Raw genomic sequence first — 14,296 nt, 5'->3', positions numbered from 1 at the left:
TGAAGTTCACAGAGAAAAGTATGGCAATCTTATGACATGTTTAGGACATAACGAATATACTTATTTATATAATAAGACTGTTTGGCTGGCAGGAACATCTTATTTAAGTTGAAGTAATTTGGGAAGTAGCTTGGGTAGAAATAAGACGAAAAAGGTGACACTCCTATCAGTCATCAGTGCTAGTAGTTAAGCACAGCTCTCACAGATTTTGACTTAAGAATTTTTGCCTCTTTTTTAAAATTTGGATCTAGGACATTACTCTCCAAATTTCTTGGCTAATTTCAAAATGGATGAAAATGTACTACTAGCATAATTTCATAGTAGATTTTATCAGAGTAGATCTTTGTTTTTTTTTCTCAATCATAGTAAAGAATTACGAGTTTATAATTCAACATAACATCCTTTTGACCTAGATTGTAAGTCATTAACTTTAATTTAATACTATCTTCTGTTGCTACCTTGTTGCAAATTTCAGAATTCCGAAATTAATATAAAATACCCCCGAAAACATTGTAAAAAGTAGATTTATATTTAAAAATATGCTTACAGGTATGCATGAAAATGCCTATTAAGTGCTAATTATAGCTAGACTGTTTAGATTGGCAAAGATCTTCAAATGAAATTCAAATGTTCTTATTTGTAATTAAATAAGAAACCATTAATGTCTGGTTTTAGCTAAATGGCAAGCTAAGATAACTAGAAAAATCTTTTGTTGCAAACATCTTGACATGCTGGGCAATATATAAAAATATAACATAAAAATGTAAATGCATAGCTGAATTCACAAAAAAACAAAAGGCGACCCAGGTACAAGAAATGTAAGGCGGATTGGGACAAGCCTTTCCCGGTGGTTGTCAGAACTGATAAGGAGCTTAGGTTTTAATACCTTTAGAGAGGCAGGAGCCCAAACCCGAAGCCAAAATGAAGGGGAGGAACTGGGAAAGAGACCCTGTGTGCCTTCAGTAAAGGGTGAATGAGGGGAAACTTCACTCATGGCACAGAGCCGAGGAAACAGGACAAACTGCTCGGGCTTCGGGCTTTTTTTGTTTGTTTTGCTTTGATTTTAAGTTTAAAACTCAGGCTTGTGTTGCACAATGAACTCGGAGTACAAAATGTAAACCACCTGCCTGGGTGGAGAACTCCCAGACTAAGAAATTAACATAAAAATCAGTCCTGGACTAGGTTCGCCCTTGAAGCACCTGGAAGATGCAAATACAAAGTGCTCTGAAAGGACTCTCACACCCCAAGCACAAAGAAAACGTCCCAATGAATCCGTGCTCACGATGAAAACAAAACAGGTGAGGAGTCTACCTCACGCTTCAGGATCAGACTGCAGACAAGAGGAGTAGAGCTATTCGAGTTTGACATAATAAGCCTACAAGATAAAGTAAATGTCTCAATCCAACTCATAAAAAAATTAAAACTCTTAGAAGAAGTTATTAGGAAAAAAGCAAACATAGCTCTAGCAATGAAAAATACGGTTTTTAAAATTCAAAACTCAATTACCTGTGCAAATAAGACATAATTGAAGAAGGTAATTAGTAATCTGAATAAGAGAACTAAGGAAATTACCCAAAATGCAGCACAGAAAGATAATGAATCAACAACTCTGGAGTCAAGGAATATACTGGATAAAATGAGAAAGTTTAACATATCTATATTAGGAGTTCAAAAAGGAAAGAATAGAGGAAATGAGGATTGGAGAGGCGTATTGAAAGAGAAAGTGATTGAGAATGTTCAAGAAGGAATAAAAGACACAGATATCTATTTAAGAAACACAGGGATCTCAGTAGGAAGCATTGTGGTATTATTGCAGGTCACCAAGATGAGAGTTCTTAGGAGAAAACAACCAGAGAGATAAGGCAAATTATATGGAAGGATACAGCAATAAGCCTGTCAGCAGATTTTTCAGCAGAAATATTGTTTCATGAAGCTCTGTCTCTGCCGGGAAGTGCCTGAGGCACCGGAGGATGGAGATGGATGTGGAGCTGATGTCTGTATTGCTTCTCATTTAGGTAGGAAACTTATGAATCTAGGATCTAGATTAATTTTTAGTTAGACTTTAGAAATATTCTAACAGCTACCCAAATTCCGAGGTGGTCTCAAATGATTTCATATTATTTTATAAATCAAACAAATTTTCCAGACTTATTTGTTGAGTTAAAACAGGGGAAGTGTTAATTGTCACATTTTTTTACTGATAAATTTATAACGTATTAGAACTTTATATTATATGCTGCGTTGGAATTTGAAAATGTGTCCTAATTTTGCTTATGTGTGCATAGAAACAAAAGCTAGCATAGATTTAACAACCCTGTACTCTTTCTCTCTATTTTTTTTTTTCATTGGTGACTTGCTGTTATGTCTCTGAGATACTGCTTTCTTTTGACAATTATGAAAATATTATTTTTGGAAATGAGAGAATCAGTTTTTTTTTCTCCTTTTCAGAGGCACTTTTTGGGATCATCTTTGCTTTGTTCTTGGTTCAGTCACTGAAGGGACTGATACAAATGTTTTAAAATTCCTTAGGATGAAGAGATTTCTTTGTTTTCCATTAGGGTACTCACATTTTCTGCTAGTATTATTTCCACAAGTATCAATGTAGTAAATAGCCCTGGTTTAAGTTTTTTTTTCTTTTCTTTTTTTTTTTTTTTGTCTAACCTGGAATTTTAGGACCATTAGTTTATAAAAATATTGTAAAAATTTAAATGTTGTTCGTACTCTAATTATCTCACTCAGTTTTGCTTTGTAAAACTACTTCCAGAATGTAAATGCAATCTAAATATCCACACACAACATTCTTTGCAGTATTTTGACTGAGCTCCCAAAGACGGCACAGTTGACCTTGATATGCGGTCTTTACTAGGTGGCTCTCCTCCTCTTTCAGGAACGGTACTTAACCATCTGGTTAGTCATCTTAGTACGAAAAAGCCATGTACAGTAATCTCTCATGGCACATATGTTCTCACTTCTACCTTCTGAAACTAGTCAAGTTTTTAAAATAACATGAAATGTTAAACCAATCAACACTTAAAAAATGTTAGAAGACAGTAGACTGCAAATATGTATTGAAATGTTTATCTGTTTTAAAATAGCAATAAGAGGATTGAAAGTAGCAGCCAAAGATTGAAATCAATATTTGTAGGAATATAGAAACATTAAAGAAATGGGATAATGAAGACCTAGGTTTTAGAATCATTAGTTTTGATTTTCCTGTACTATTTTTAAAATAATTAAAGAACCTTAATCTATCTTGTTTTTCATAGAATACTATGTTTATAAGAATTGTGCTCTATTATCAGATTTACAAAAAAATATGGCTCCCACATAGTTAGAAATCACATTTCAAAAATGAAAGTGGTAGTCGTTCTGTTACTACATTAACCAATAAGATAGTGCTGTGTTATTTTTTGTTTTTGAATTCCTTTAGCATTTTTCTCCTTCCAGCTCTTTTGCATCTGTTAGATACATTTAAATTAAGCAAGAATAGGCAGTTACTTCAGTTTTATCATGATAATGAACTATCGGTTAATCAGAAGCTAAAATATTAATTTTTAAAGTAAACTTGAATTAGCTTGTTATGAAAGTAACATATATGCCCTTTGTACTTTTATGCATTTTTAATTTCCTCAAATTTAAATATGATGTATTTTGAATTCCTCAGAATAAAAGTAATATATATTTGATTTGATAAGTACAGTATTGTCAGTACTACAGATGAGCAGCAGAATTAACAGTCACGGCTAGAGAAGAACCATTATTAAACCTACTTATTGTGTTAGGTTTTTCCTTGTATGTTGTAAAAATGAAACTGATATGTGTATAGTTCTGTGACCTTTTTATTGTTTAAAAGTATACTATGTTGTGAACATTTTTTTCTCTTATGAAAAATTCTTTTACCAAATATTTTATCCTTGAAACTATAATATGGATTTTTAATAGTTTTCATTTAGAATTTAAAAAGAAGTAGAGGTAAATGTTTTAAGACTAACATGAACTTTTATAATGGAATTTGTAAAATAATTAGCATTTTTACTAATTAAAATGTTCAGGCTGTTAAAATAGAGATGAAGGAATCTTTTGAAATGATCAAGGATTTAGAATCTGTCTAAATTAGCCACAAATTTGGAGATTTTATTCAAAGTGGCCACTTTGTAGTAGCTGCAAAATTGCTGAATACTGTGGTGACTTTAGGTGAGCCTGTTTCTAGCTGAAACCGTTGGTTTGAAGGCCATGCTTGGGCTTCCGGCTGCTCAGACCAGATGTTTCTCCCTTTTCCTTGCTTTTTCATTTCCCCAAGAATAGTGCAGATCTACTCAAGAGGCCTAGAGCAGGCCAACAGGCATCTCACGTCCATTTTCCCCCAAGCCTCTTACAGTTTTAGGACCGGGACACTCCTCAGAGTCACCTTATCCACCATATATGTGTCTGGTCTCCATTTGGAATGTATTTTGAAAAAACAACCCAGGTCCATTCTAATGTATACTCATTTTCAAACTTGTGTTGTAAAAGCTCTGAAACATCCTGAGATTCAGTGCGCAGGTCAGGTGGTTGACTGAAAACAAAGACAAAGGGAAGGAAAGGGGGCCTGGCAAGCTGCGAACAAGTTTGCACAGGAAACTTCAGAAATCACCTAATTCCATCTACCAGTTAACTGCGGGGGCAGCTCAGATCCGGCCTTTTCTGAGATCAGATGATGCTAGTACAGAGCTCAAGGGCCTGTTTTTTTTTGTTTTGTTTTGCTTTATTTTTATTCTCTGCCCATTATTTTGTTTTATATTTGTTGGAACATTTTTCCCCTTTCCTTTGTATAGAAGTAGAGATCCAGGATGTTCCACTTGTCTCTGTACAGGCTATGTATCCAAGCATAGTTTTCCTAAATGAACAGTTCAAAACTTTATTTTTGCTTAATTTTGATCAACATAAAACAATATGAGATTAATTTTTATTTAAAAAATTTTTAAGTAAATTAAAAGCTAGTTTTGTGGTTTTAGATTATAACTCCTCAGGGTAACATACCATTAAATTAGTTTGATTTGAAGCGAGGGATTTTTCGTTCCAACAAAAAATGAGGTCTTAAAATAGCACCAGTGTGTGCTTGAATGTATAAAAACAAGTTTTGCAAATTGTTCTTTTGGAAAATCCATATTACATTAGGGAAGTAGGATTTGGTTAATGGTAGATCTTTTTTTTTTTTTTCTTTTTTAGCAGTGATTTTTAGCTATTGGGCCTACAGGCTTGCCTCTATTTGTAGGGTTTAAAGTTCTCATTTCTGAGGATTTTGGCCAACCAAATCAATCAGAATTGCTGCTGTTTATAGTATTAATCATAAATGATTACAGAGAATTAAATGTTCAGAGAAACTGAAAAGCTTTTCAAACTCAGTTTTACTTGTGAATTGGTTTAAGACATCTTTAAAGGTATTATTTTGTTTTATGTTATAAAAATCTCAACTGCAAGTTTGCTCACTCTTTAATTGTCATTGTTCCCCAGGAGTCTGTCCTCTATGGGAGGTTTTCTCTTCTGCTTTTCTGACTTTAGCTCTTATGCTCATATGATGATTACTTCCTGATAGTTATCTTCAGTGCCTCCCTGTGTTCTGAGTTTCTGGTTGCTCACTAGACATCTCTATGTGGTTCTCCCAAGATGTTTCCAACTCTGCACACTTAAATATGATTGTCTCCCATCTCTTCCTTACCCCATGTTACCCGCTTTTCCTCTGCCTTAGTGAGTGGCTTTGCCACCACCATCCAGCAAGTCATCAAAGCCAGACACCCAGAGCCATTATGGACTCTGTCCCTCATCCCTCATTTTCAGTGAGTCCCCAAGCAGTACCGACTGCCTCCGAAATACCTTCACGTGTGCTTGTCCTCTCCCTGTGCATTCGCACCACCTTAGTTAGGCCCTCGCCTGCCCCCTGGCCTGTTTCAACAAGCTTTCCACCTGGCCTCTCTGCCTCTCACTTTGCCACCCGTCCCCCAAGCTGTCCCGTGCCATTGCCAAAGCATTGCTAAAGCCCAGATGAAACAGTCTCCCTCACGTGTTTGTGATCTGGAGACTCCTTGTCCAAAATTTCTCTCCAAACTCCTTTCGGCAGTTCTCCCCTTGCATTCTACGCTCCGTCAGTTCTGACCTCCGCTACTTCTGTGTGGCAGTCGTGGCTTCCCTCCCTGCCTTAGCACACACTTTCCTTTGCCTTAAACGCAGACCCCTCTCTTCCTGTGAGTGAAGCCTTGACCACCCTGCCCCTGCCCCGCCACAACAATGCTAATCAGTTCTTCCTTCGTGCTGTCAGAATATTTTTGTTTCTAATGTTTTGAAATTCTTCATCTACTAACCTCAAGTACAAGGACTCTTATTAATCATTTAGCAGTCCCAGTGCTTAGCCAGGCCTTGGCATAAGTAGACATTTAATAAATGACATGAAAAATTGAAACAGGATTTTTAAAGGGGGGGAAGCAATATCCTTAATGGAGGAATGAATAATTCTGTCAAATACTTTTTTAAGTGGCGTGTGGGATAAGGATTAGATTAACTCCATCTGGCGTTAGATGGCAGAGTTGATGTCTATGGACATATCTAGTTCAGCCATAAAGAAGAGCGCAATGAGAATTGAAAATCGGCAGTTCCCTCCCGGCTTCCTTTGGCATCTGCTGTTAGACACTTGGAGTTATAGCCCTTCCTTGGCCACTAAATTTTTCTGTTTCTCAGTTTCTCGTTTGATAGAAAAATAGAGATAGAAAAATAGCTCACATGGTTTAAGGACCGACAATACTTCAGGGAGCCCAAGGTCGTGCCTGACATCCAGTAGTGCTTAATACATGTTCAATGAAGTCAAATCAGCCTCCTCTTTCCGCAGGCTTAATCTCATGGTAATGTAAGTAACGCGTGTGCATAAACTGACACCAGTATAAAAATATTGAATTGCCTTTTTTTTTTGTCCCCTCAAAGATTTATCCATTGTACTGATGACTCCCCAGACCCTTGTATGGAATATGAGGTAAGAAATTTTATTTTTATTTTTTTAATCTTAATGAAGTTGATACTCCTGGATAAAGATGTATTGAAAATTGCTATTCTTAAGTGAAATGAGTGAATTTTAGATTAATTGCTCCAGGAATCTGGGCTCATTGAATTTTAAAATTTATGAAATATAAATATAAAAATGTATATTATAATAGATTTATATAGAAAAATATATATACTATACGTACACTATATTACATACAATTGTCCCTTAATATCCGTGGGGGATTGGTTCCAGGACCCCCCACAGATACTGAAATCCGTAGATGTTTAAGTCCTTATACAGTGGCTTACGATTTGCATGTAACTTATGCACAACCTCTCATACTTTAATCATCTCTAGATTACTTATAATATCTAATGTAATGTAAATGCTATATAAATACTGCTCGCTTTGGCAGCACATATACTAAAAGCTCTATGAATAGTTGTCATACTGTGCTGTTTAGGGAATAATGACAGGAAAAAAGGTGTACATGTTCAGTATGGACTCAGAGCATCCTAGGCCCAACTATATAGTACATGTCAGGAAAAATGTCACATTTTCGGGGGAACATTTTTGATCCACATTTGATTGACTCTGAGGATGAAGAACCTGCAGATACAGAGGGCTGACTATACTACAGAATATACATATTTTGTTTTAAAACAAACACCTTTATACTCACCACCCAGTTTAACCTGGGTAAGGTTTGTTAACCTGGTATAGAGGAAGATTAGTCATCACCATTTAGTACTTAAGACCAGTGGACCTTTCTATTTTTTTTAATGTCGTTCACTCATTTTACAAATTACATGCAGATATAAGAATAATTAGTGAAAGACTTTATTAGAAGTAAGCATAGCAAATCCAAATTTTTATTCCATACTTTGCTAGGTTGAAGGTTTACATCAAATTACACACACACACACACACACACACACACACACACCACCAACCACCACCACCCACCTCCCCCCACACCCTGAAATGGACAGTGTTCCTGGATGCAACTTAACTGCTCCTCAACTGTTAGAAATGAATCTGGAACACACTTTTCTTTTAAACGTTGATTCCAGGTTATTGCTACTCCTGGTTCTTCTTGCACTCACTTTATCAAAATGCAGTACTTTTGAAAACTTTGAGAGCTCCTAATTTGTTGAAGAGAAGATGGCCATCCTTGTTCCATAGTTGCAAAACATTTACATCCTTGGATTTATACTACCATTTAGAATTAGTACAATGATCTTTTAAAGATGTTCTTCTTTGTCTACTTGCTTCTAGTCACCTTTGTATATACACATGCTTTCAAAATTTGTCCACTGACTCAGTGTATCAAGTAATTTTTAGTATGTAGAGTGTACGTATTGGCATATCTTCTGCAGTTATACCGTATATGAGACAGTTAATTTACTGTTTTCCAGGCTACGAAACAATTACTAGATCTTTAAGCGGTTGTAATTGAGATTTTTACATACTGTTCGTGAGGGCTTTTTTTACTTAATAGCATAATGTGAGCATTTCCCCAGGTGAGTAAACTTTTTTATAACATTATTTATGTGTGTATACACACACACACACACATATAATCTTGTCTGTTGTTTTTCTGAACAAACATCTGTTAAGCTCCTGCTATGTCGTATTACTTTGTGCCGGAAACACAAAAGTGAAAAAGATGATTTCTCTAGCGTTACCCTGAGGCATACTCTTTATAGAGATGTCATTATTTACCCCCAAGATTTATTTCACCAGCAGTTTGCTCTTATATTGCTTTTTGAGGATTATCCCATCAACATGTTAACGTATAGGGTTTAAAACTCACTTTTAAAAGCCTAGGAAGATGATTTTTGTAGAGAAATTAAGATAAAAAAAGTTACAAGCAGAATCCTATGTATTGTGTGTTCTCGTCCGTGTATGTGTGTGTGTGTGTGTATGTATATATATATAAAAGCACACACTGTATGTTCATATACTCATGGAATACTTCTGGAAAGATATACAAGAAATTGGCAGCATTGGTTGTCTTTGAGGAGAAAGTCAAAGGGATTGGATGAAGAGTCACCTTTTGTCCTTTTGTATTGTTTTAGTGAACCACAATGTATGTAACACCTAAAACATTTCGATAAAGATTATACAAATTTTATAAAAATTTAATATTAGTATTATTTCTTTTTTGCTTAAATAAAAATTACAATAGCCATACAAAATATGTATGCCAGTATCAGCTCTTAAAAGATAAGAACAGTATAATGTTTTGGTTTGGGGTTCATCATTTAATAATTAGGTTATTTTAAAAGATTTGAACACACTGATGAAAATTGAAATCAGTGCATTTAAAATTTCTGAGGCATATTTTGACAGTACAGTTTTGAAAAGAAAAGCAACTTATTGTCAAAATGTAAGAATGCAAGAAAATATGAGGAATCTACCACCTAGATATATCCTCAGTATTAGCATTTGGGTCTTCTACTCCCTTTCTTGAGATATGTATGCGCGTGTGTGTGTGTGTGTGAGTGTACATATACACACTATATAAAGTACTTTGTATACTATTTTTTTCCCATTGATAGCATAGTGTGAGCACTCTCCTAGTTCATTAAATATTCTTTTATGTCATGTTTTTAGTGGCTACTTATTTTACATATTTGCTGTTTTACTTGACACACATTTCTTAAGCACCTGTTATCTATTATGTACTTGTGCTGGAACACAGAGGCAAATAAGACCCAGTTCCTTGCCCTTAGGCAAGTTATTGTTTAGTAGGCAACAGAGACGTATCAAATTATTGTAGTGCACTAAAGTGTGTGTGCGCTTACTGTAGAATGTCATGGTCAGGGAACTGCGGGCAGCACAGGATGTGGGAAGGGAGGCTGCGTAGCCCAGTGGGGGATTCAGAGGGGCTCCAGCGCACAGGTCTTGAAGGGCAAAGAGCAGGGTACCAGCCTAAGGGAGGCTGGAGGCACTAGCCATGTATTACAGTTCATGCTTCAAAAGAACAGGACTAGATTTTTCCAGTGAACATTTTTAAAAAGTACTCAGAGGCATACATTTGTCAACCATACTATTTACAAAATCTCGGCAATTCAATAGTGTACGAGTATACTAAGTAATTACAGTAACAAAACCCATTTATAACTCGGGCCTCTGATGGAATTGGTTTACTTTAAAATAATGGGAACTTCATAGACAGGTTATAGTGATACATTGTGATAAACTGTAATAATAATTTTATCAGAGTACGTATTACAGAATGGTGCTTAAGGTAGATAATTTGAAAATATTCTATTTTTGAAAGAGTGAAGAACATATGAATCACAGGGCAGCTTATAGCACAGCAGCAATAAGATTCGATTTTATCTTCCTTGGGATCTGTATCATGTTGAGACTCTCAAAGTGATTTAAAGAAATGACAAAGATGCATTTTATCATAGTTTTAACACAGGTTTTCCTACTTATTAGACTAGTATATTCCAACTCTTTTCAACATCTCATGTCACGAATGTTTTGTGATGCCTTTTTTAAAACCATTTGGTAAATGGCAATTGTTAATACATAGTCTTGGCATAAAATTGTCTATTAGACTAGTAAATATCCTCTTGTTACATAGCTGTGTTACATTTTTCCCTTTTCTACAGCTTGTTCTTCGAAAATGGTGTGAATTAATTCCTGGGGCTGAGTTCCGATGTTTTGTCAAGGAAAACAAGCTTATTGGTGAGTTTTGTTTCTTTTAACCCTTGTAAGTAATTGTTAAAAGAAGACAAGCTTTCGATGGAAGGACATTTCTAGTAATTAGGACGTAGATAACAATCAGTTTTTATCTCAGATGCGTCCTCTAACCAGTTGGAACTGACCCTGTGGAATGCTTCATTTATTTACAAGGATCCCGAGGTCATATTTATTTTCCACAGAATACAGTATTGTCAATTCATCATGTCTCTTTGGATTCTGGAGATGAAAATGAAGGTCTTTATCTTCCCTAGTTCAAGATATGTCTAATATTACCTGCTTCCTCTTTGAAACTTAGTCCTAAGTATTACTATGTACTACTTTTAAGCGTCATGAGAAGCCAAGTTTTTAAACCTCTATTTCTGTTATTGGAGCTCTGCTTATTATTCTAGCAAGAGAAAATGATGTAGACAGATATGTGTACCACTTTTTAAAAGCTACCCATTTTCTTCTCAGGTTATTATTTTGTTTGCTATGATGTATTCAAGTTAAGTATCGAAGATAATTTGCTCTTTTTTTGTCTATATGTTTTCCATGAAATAAAATTATCTTCAACCAAGAGAAATGTGATCTGACCTTGACATTTATTAGCTTACCTAAAAGACCCGAGGTGTTCGAATTTATCGGAGTGTTTGATAGTCCTGAAAAAGCCGCACTGTGAGTGCAGCTAATGAAGGGCGTCACGTTGGCCCGTGATTAAGGAATTGGATGGAAGACATCCTTTCAGGACAGAGAACTTTCTCCTAGGCCTAGAGCAAATTGAGGGAGTCATCGCAATAGTCCCTTTCGTGTATTTAGAATAATATCAGCAAGTCATTCTGAAGAAAGGAATGTTCACTTTTTGCATGACCTGAAACATTGGTCTTGTGAAGGCAGGGTTGCATGTATGAACGAGAAAAAAAGACTGCCTCTGTGAAATTAAACATGACTATGGAAGACATGGTGAGGAATATTTTTTATTTTCCCAAAGAAAGTGCAAAAGAATACCAATGTGTAGAGAGTTCATTGGAAAAAATCACTGAAAAGCAATTGACTTTAAAATTGCTTCTTTCATTTTACACTATAAGCATTTTTATGATTTCAAATCCTTCCATTACACTAAATAAAAGTAACTACTATTTCTAAGTGAGAGTGCGTGGCAATATGTAACTTAAGGATCCACCTATCCACATGAACCTTCTCATAACTTAAGAGTTTTATATCTATATAAGATGCTGAATAACATGATGCAATCAGTGTTCGTCCGATTGGGCTTCTGATCTACTTTAATGATTCTCTCAAGAGGAGATTTAAATCACATTTTGATGTTTTTGAAAACAATAATGTGTAATAGCAGAATATAAAATATTTTCCACTCAGGTGTTTCTCAAAGAGACTACACACAATACTACGATCATATTTCTAAACAAAAAGAAGAGATTTGCAGATGCATACAAGACTTCTTCAAGAAACACATACAGTATAAATTCCTGGATGAAGACTGTGAGTGTTTTTTGTTGATTCAGTGAAATGAAATGAAATCTGTAGTGTTAATGAATCTTACTTCACAATGTTGCATATTTTAAAAAAGGATTTGAAGCACTGTATTTTAAGCATTTTTACTCTGTTACTATTTGGTATTGCTGATGGTTTACATGTTAATTTTAACTTATTTAATCAGAGTCGCTTTTTAATACTGAGACAGTTCTCCCTCCTGCCATTTTAGATAATTTATTATACATTTTAAAATGTCTACCAACAGAGGACAAAATGCTTCTGTTATTAGGACTAAATTAACTGAATGAATGATTTACCAGAGTCTAGATTTTTTATTTGAATGATTAGCATCAAATGAAAAGTAAACATTTGTGAGTTGTTTTTAAGAACTGAAATTATATTATGTACGAGAGTTTTCATGCATCTTAAAATTATATCTGCTATGATTTACATTTTTCCTACTTGCCAAACCTAGTTCTGTGGCAGATTTGAAGTTAAAAACAACAAAAAATTAGTCGTGTCATAAGAATAGCTAGCTAAAATTTCCTGCTACAAATTTTATTCATTTCATTCTCCATCAAATAAGTGATTGGTGCTTTTTCACTGGTACATTGAACCTGTTTATAATGGAGAAGTGGTGAGATGATCTCGGTGTTTGGTTTGAATTTTTAAATATAAGGGATAATGGCTGGGGAAAACAAAGGAAAACAATTATATAAATAAAACATAGCAAGATGCTTTTTTATGACTGAAGTTTTGAGATTTAGAGGCAGGAAGTCCTCAAGGTCAACTATAGTCTGCTGTTGGAGTAACTAATAATAAAAGGCATTTTAATTTTTAAGAAGAGACACTCAGATTATGAAAGTAGGAATTATTAACTTTGAGGTTTTTTTTCTTTTTTTACAGTTGTATTCGATATATATAGAGACAGTAGGGTAAGTAGAAACTGTATTTGATTATGCTTTAAAATCAGGGCTGGTCTTAAGTGGAATACATAGCCATTATGTGTGTAAAGGGCCCAATTCTCAAAAAATATTTTTTCAAGCCAGCTCAAGTGTTTGAAATTCAGTGGTTAAGAATGTGCCATTAAAATATACTCAACATTAGGAGGCATAATTTCTTTAATAATGATGTATCACAAGCGTAGGGATCATTGATTTAACAGATAGCCAATGGCTGCCTTCTGTCCTACTTCCCACTTTTGCCAGGGGTCTGGGCCTGCTTAAAATCGTTCAGTTTGCACACTTAAATGTGGCCGGGAATTTGTAATTTGATATTTAGATAATTATTTTTAGTCAACTAAAAGATGCGTAGCATCATTTGAGTCACTTTTATCTTTAAGCTGAAGATGAGGATTAGAGTAGTATATATTTATTCTTTAAATCTTAAAAGTGATGAAAACAATGAAAAAAATAAAAAACCCGACTTAATAAATCCTACAGCAGAGATTTTACTCTCAAGACGTGGAGCCTTTTCAAAGAAATTTGGGTCACTGCACGTCCCGTGATTAGTGCTCATTGACTTAAATGTTAAGAAGACGACAGCAGGTGTGTTCTCCACATATGTGGCCCATATGTTCCCAAATGTTACCCACATATTTCTCATCCCATCAGCCTCATTGTAGTGATGCTTTTGATCATTTTTTTGGACAAAAGGATTTGGCCCTGCTGGTCATGTCCCTAAATAACTGTTAACTGTTTCTTTACCTCCGTTAAGCTAAAAGATATCACTATCTCAGTTTTCACCTCTCCGCAAGGCCATCTATTGAGGAATAGAAAGAGGAGTTAGTTGTAAATTGAGATGTGGTGAACAAGAGGGATGTTTTTACCACAGTTTCAACTTAGTGGAAACAAACCTTAGAAAAAGGATGGGAAGCCAGTGTGATGGAGTGGATAGAAGCCCGAGCCGATGGACAGAAGCCCAGGGCTCTAGTCACGGCTCTGCTTCTGACGCACAGACGCTGGCCACGACTCAGCACTCGGGCAGCCAGTGTCTGTAGAGAGCCTGGCTGTGTGAGATGCCACGCTCCTCACAGGAAGCTTGCAACAAGACCATCTCCCCGCCTCAAGGGACTTTTCTTCAAGACTG

At 35.4% G+C, this 14,296-nt stretch overlaps 1 protein-coding gene across 1 annotated transcript in view; it reads left to right on the top strand.

The window, feature by feature from the left end:
• Positions 1-14,296, top strand: part of CDC123 (cell division cycle 123) — a 44,321-nt gene that overhangs the window by 18,811 nt on the left and 11,214 nt on the right. The window contains exons 7-10 of the mRNA XM_016134442.2: positions 6,952-7,000; positions 10,642-10,717; positions 12,092-12,214; positions 13,115-13,143. Coding sequence (XP_015989928.2) covers positions 6,952-7,000; positions 10,642-10,717; positions 12,092-12,214; positions 13,115-13,143 — 277 coding nt within the window. The remainder of the gene's footprint in view (positions 1-6,951; positions 7,001-10,641; positions 10,718-12,091; positions 12,215-13,114; positions 13,144-14,296) is intronic.

The sequence above is a fragment of the Rousettus aegyptiacus genome, unplaced genomic scaffold (genome assembly GCF_014176215.1).
Source record: "Rousettus aegyptiacus isolate mRouAeg1 unplaced genomic scaffold, mRouAeg1.p scaffold_m13_p_10, whole genome shotgun sequence".
NCBI lineage: Eukaryota > Metazoa > Chordata > Mammalia > Chiroptera > Pteropodidae > Rousettus > Rousettus aegyptiacus.
This window is presented reverse-complemented; position numbering and strand designations above follow the sequence as displayed.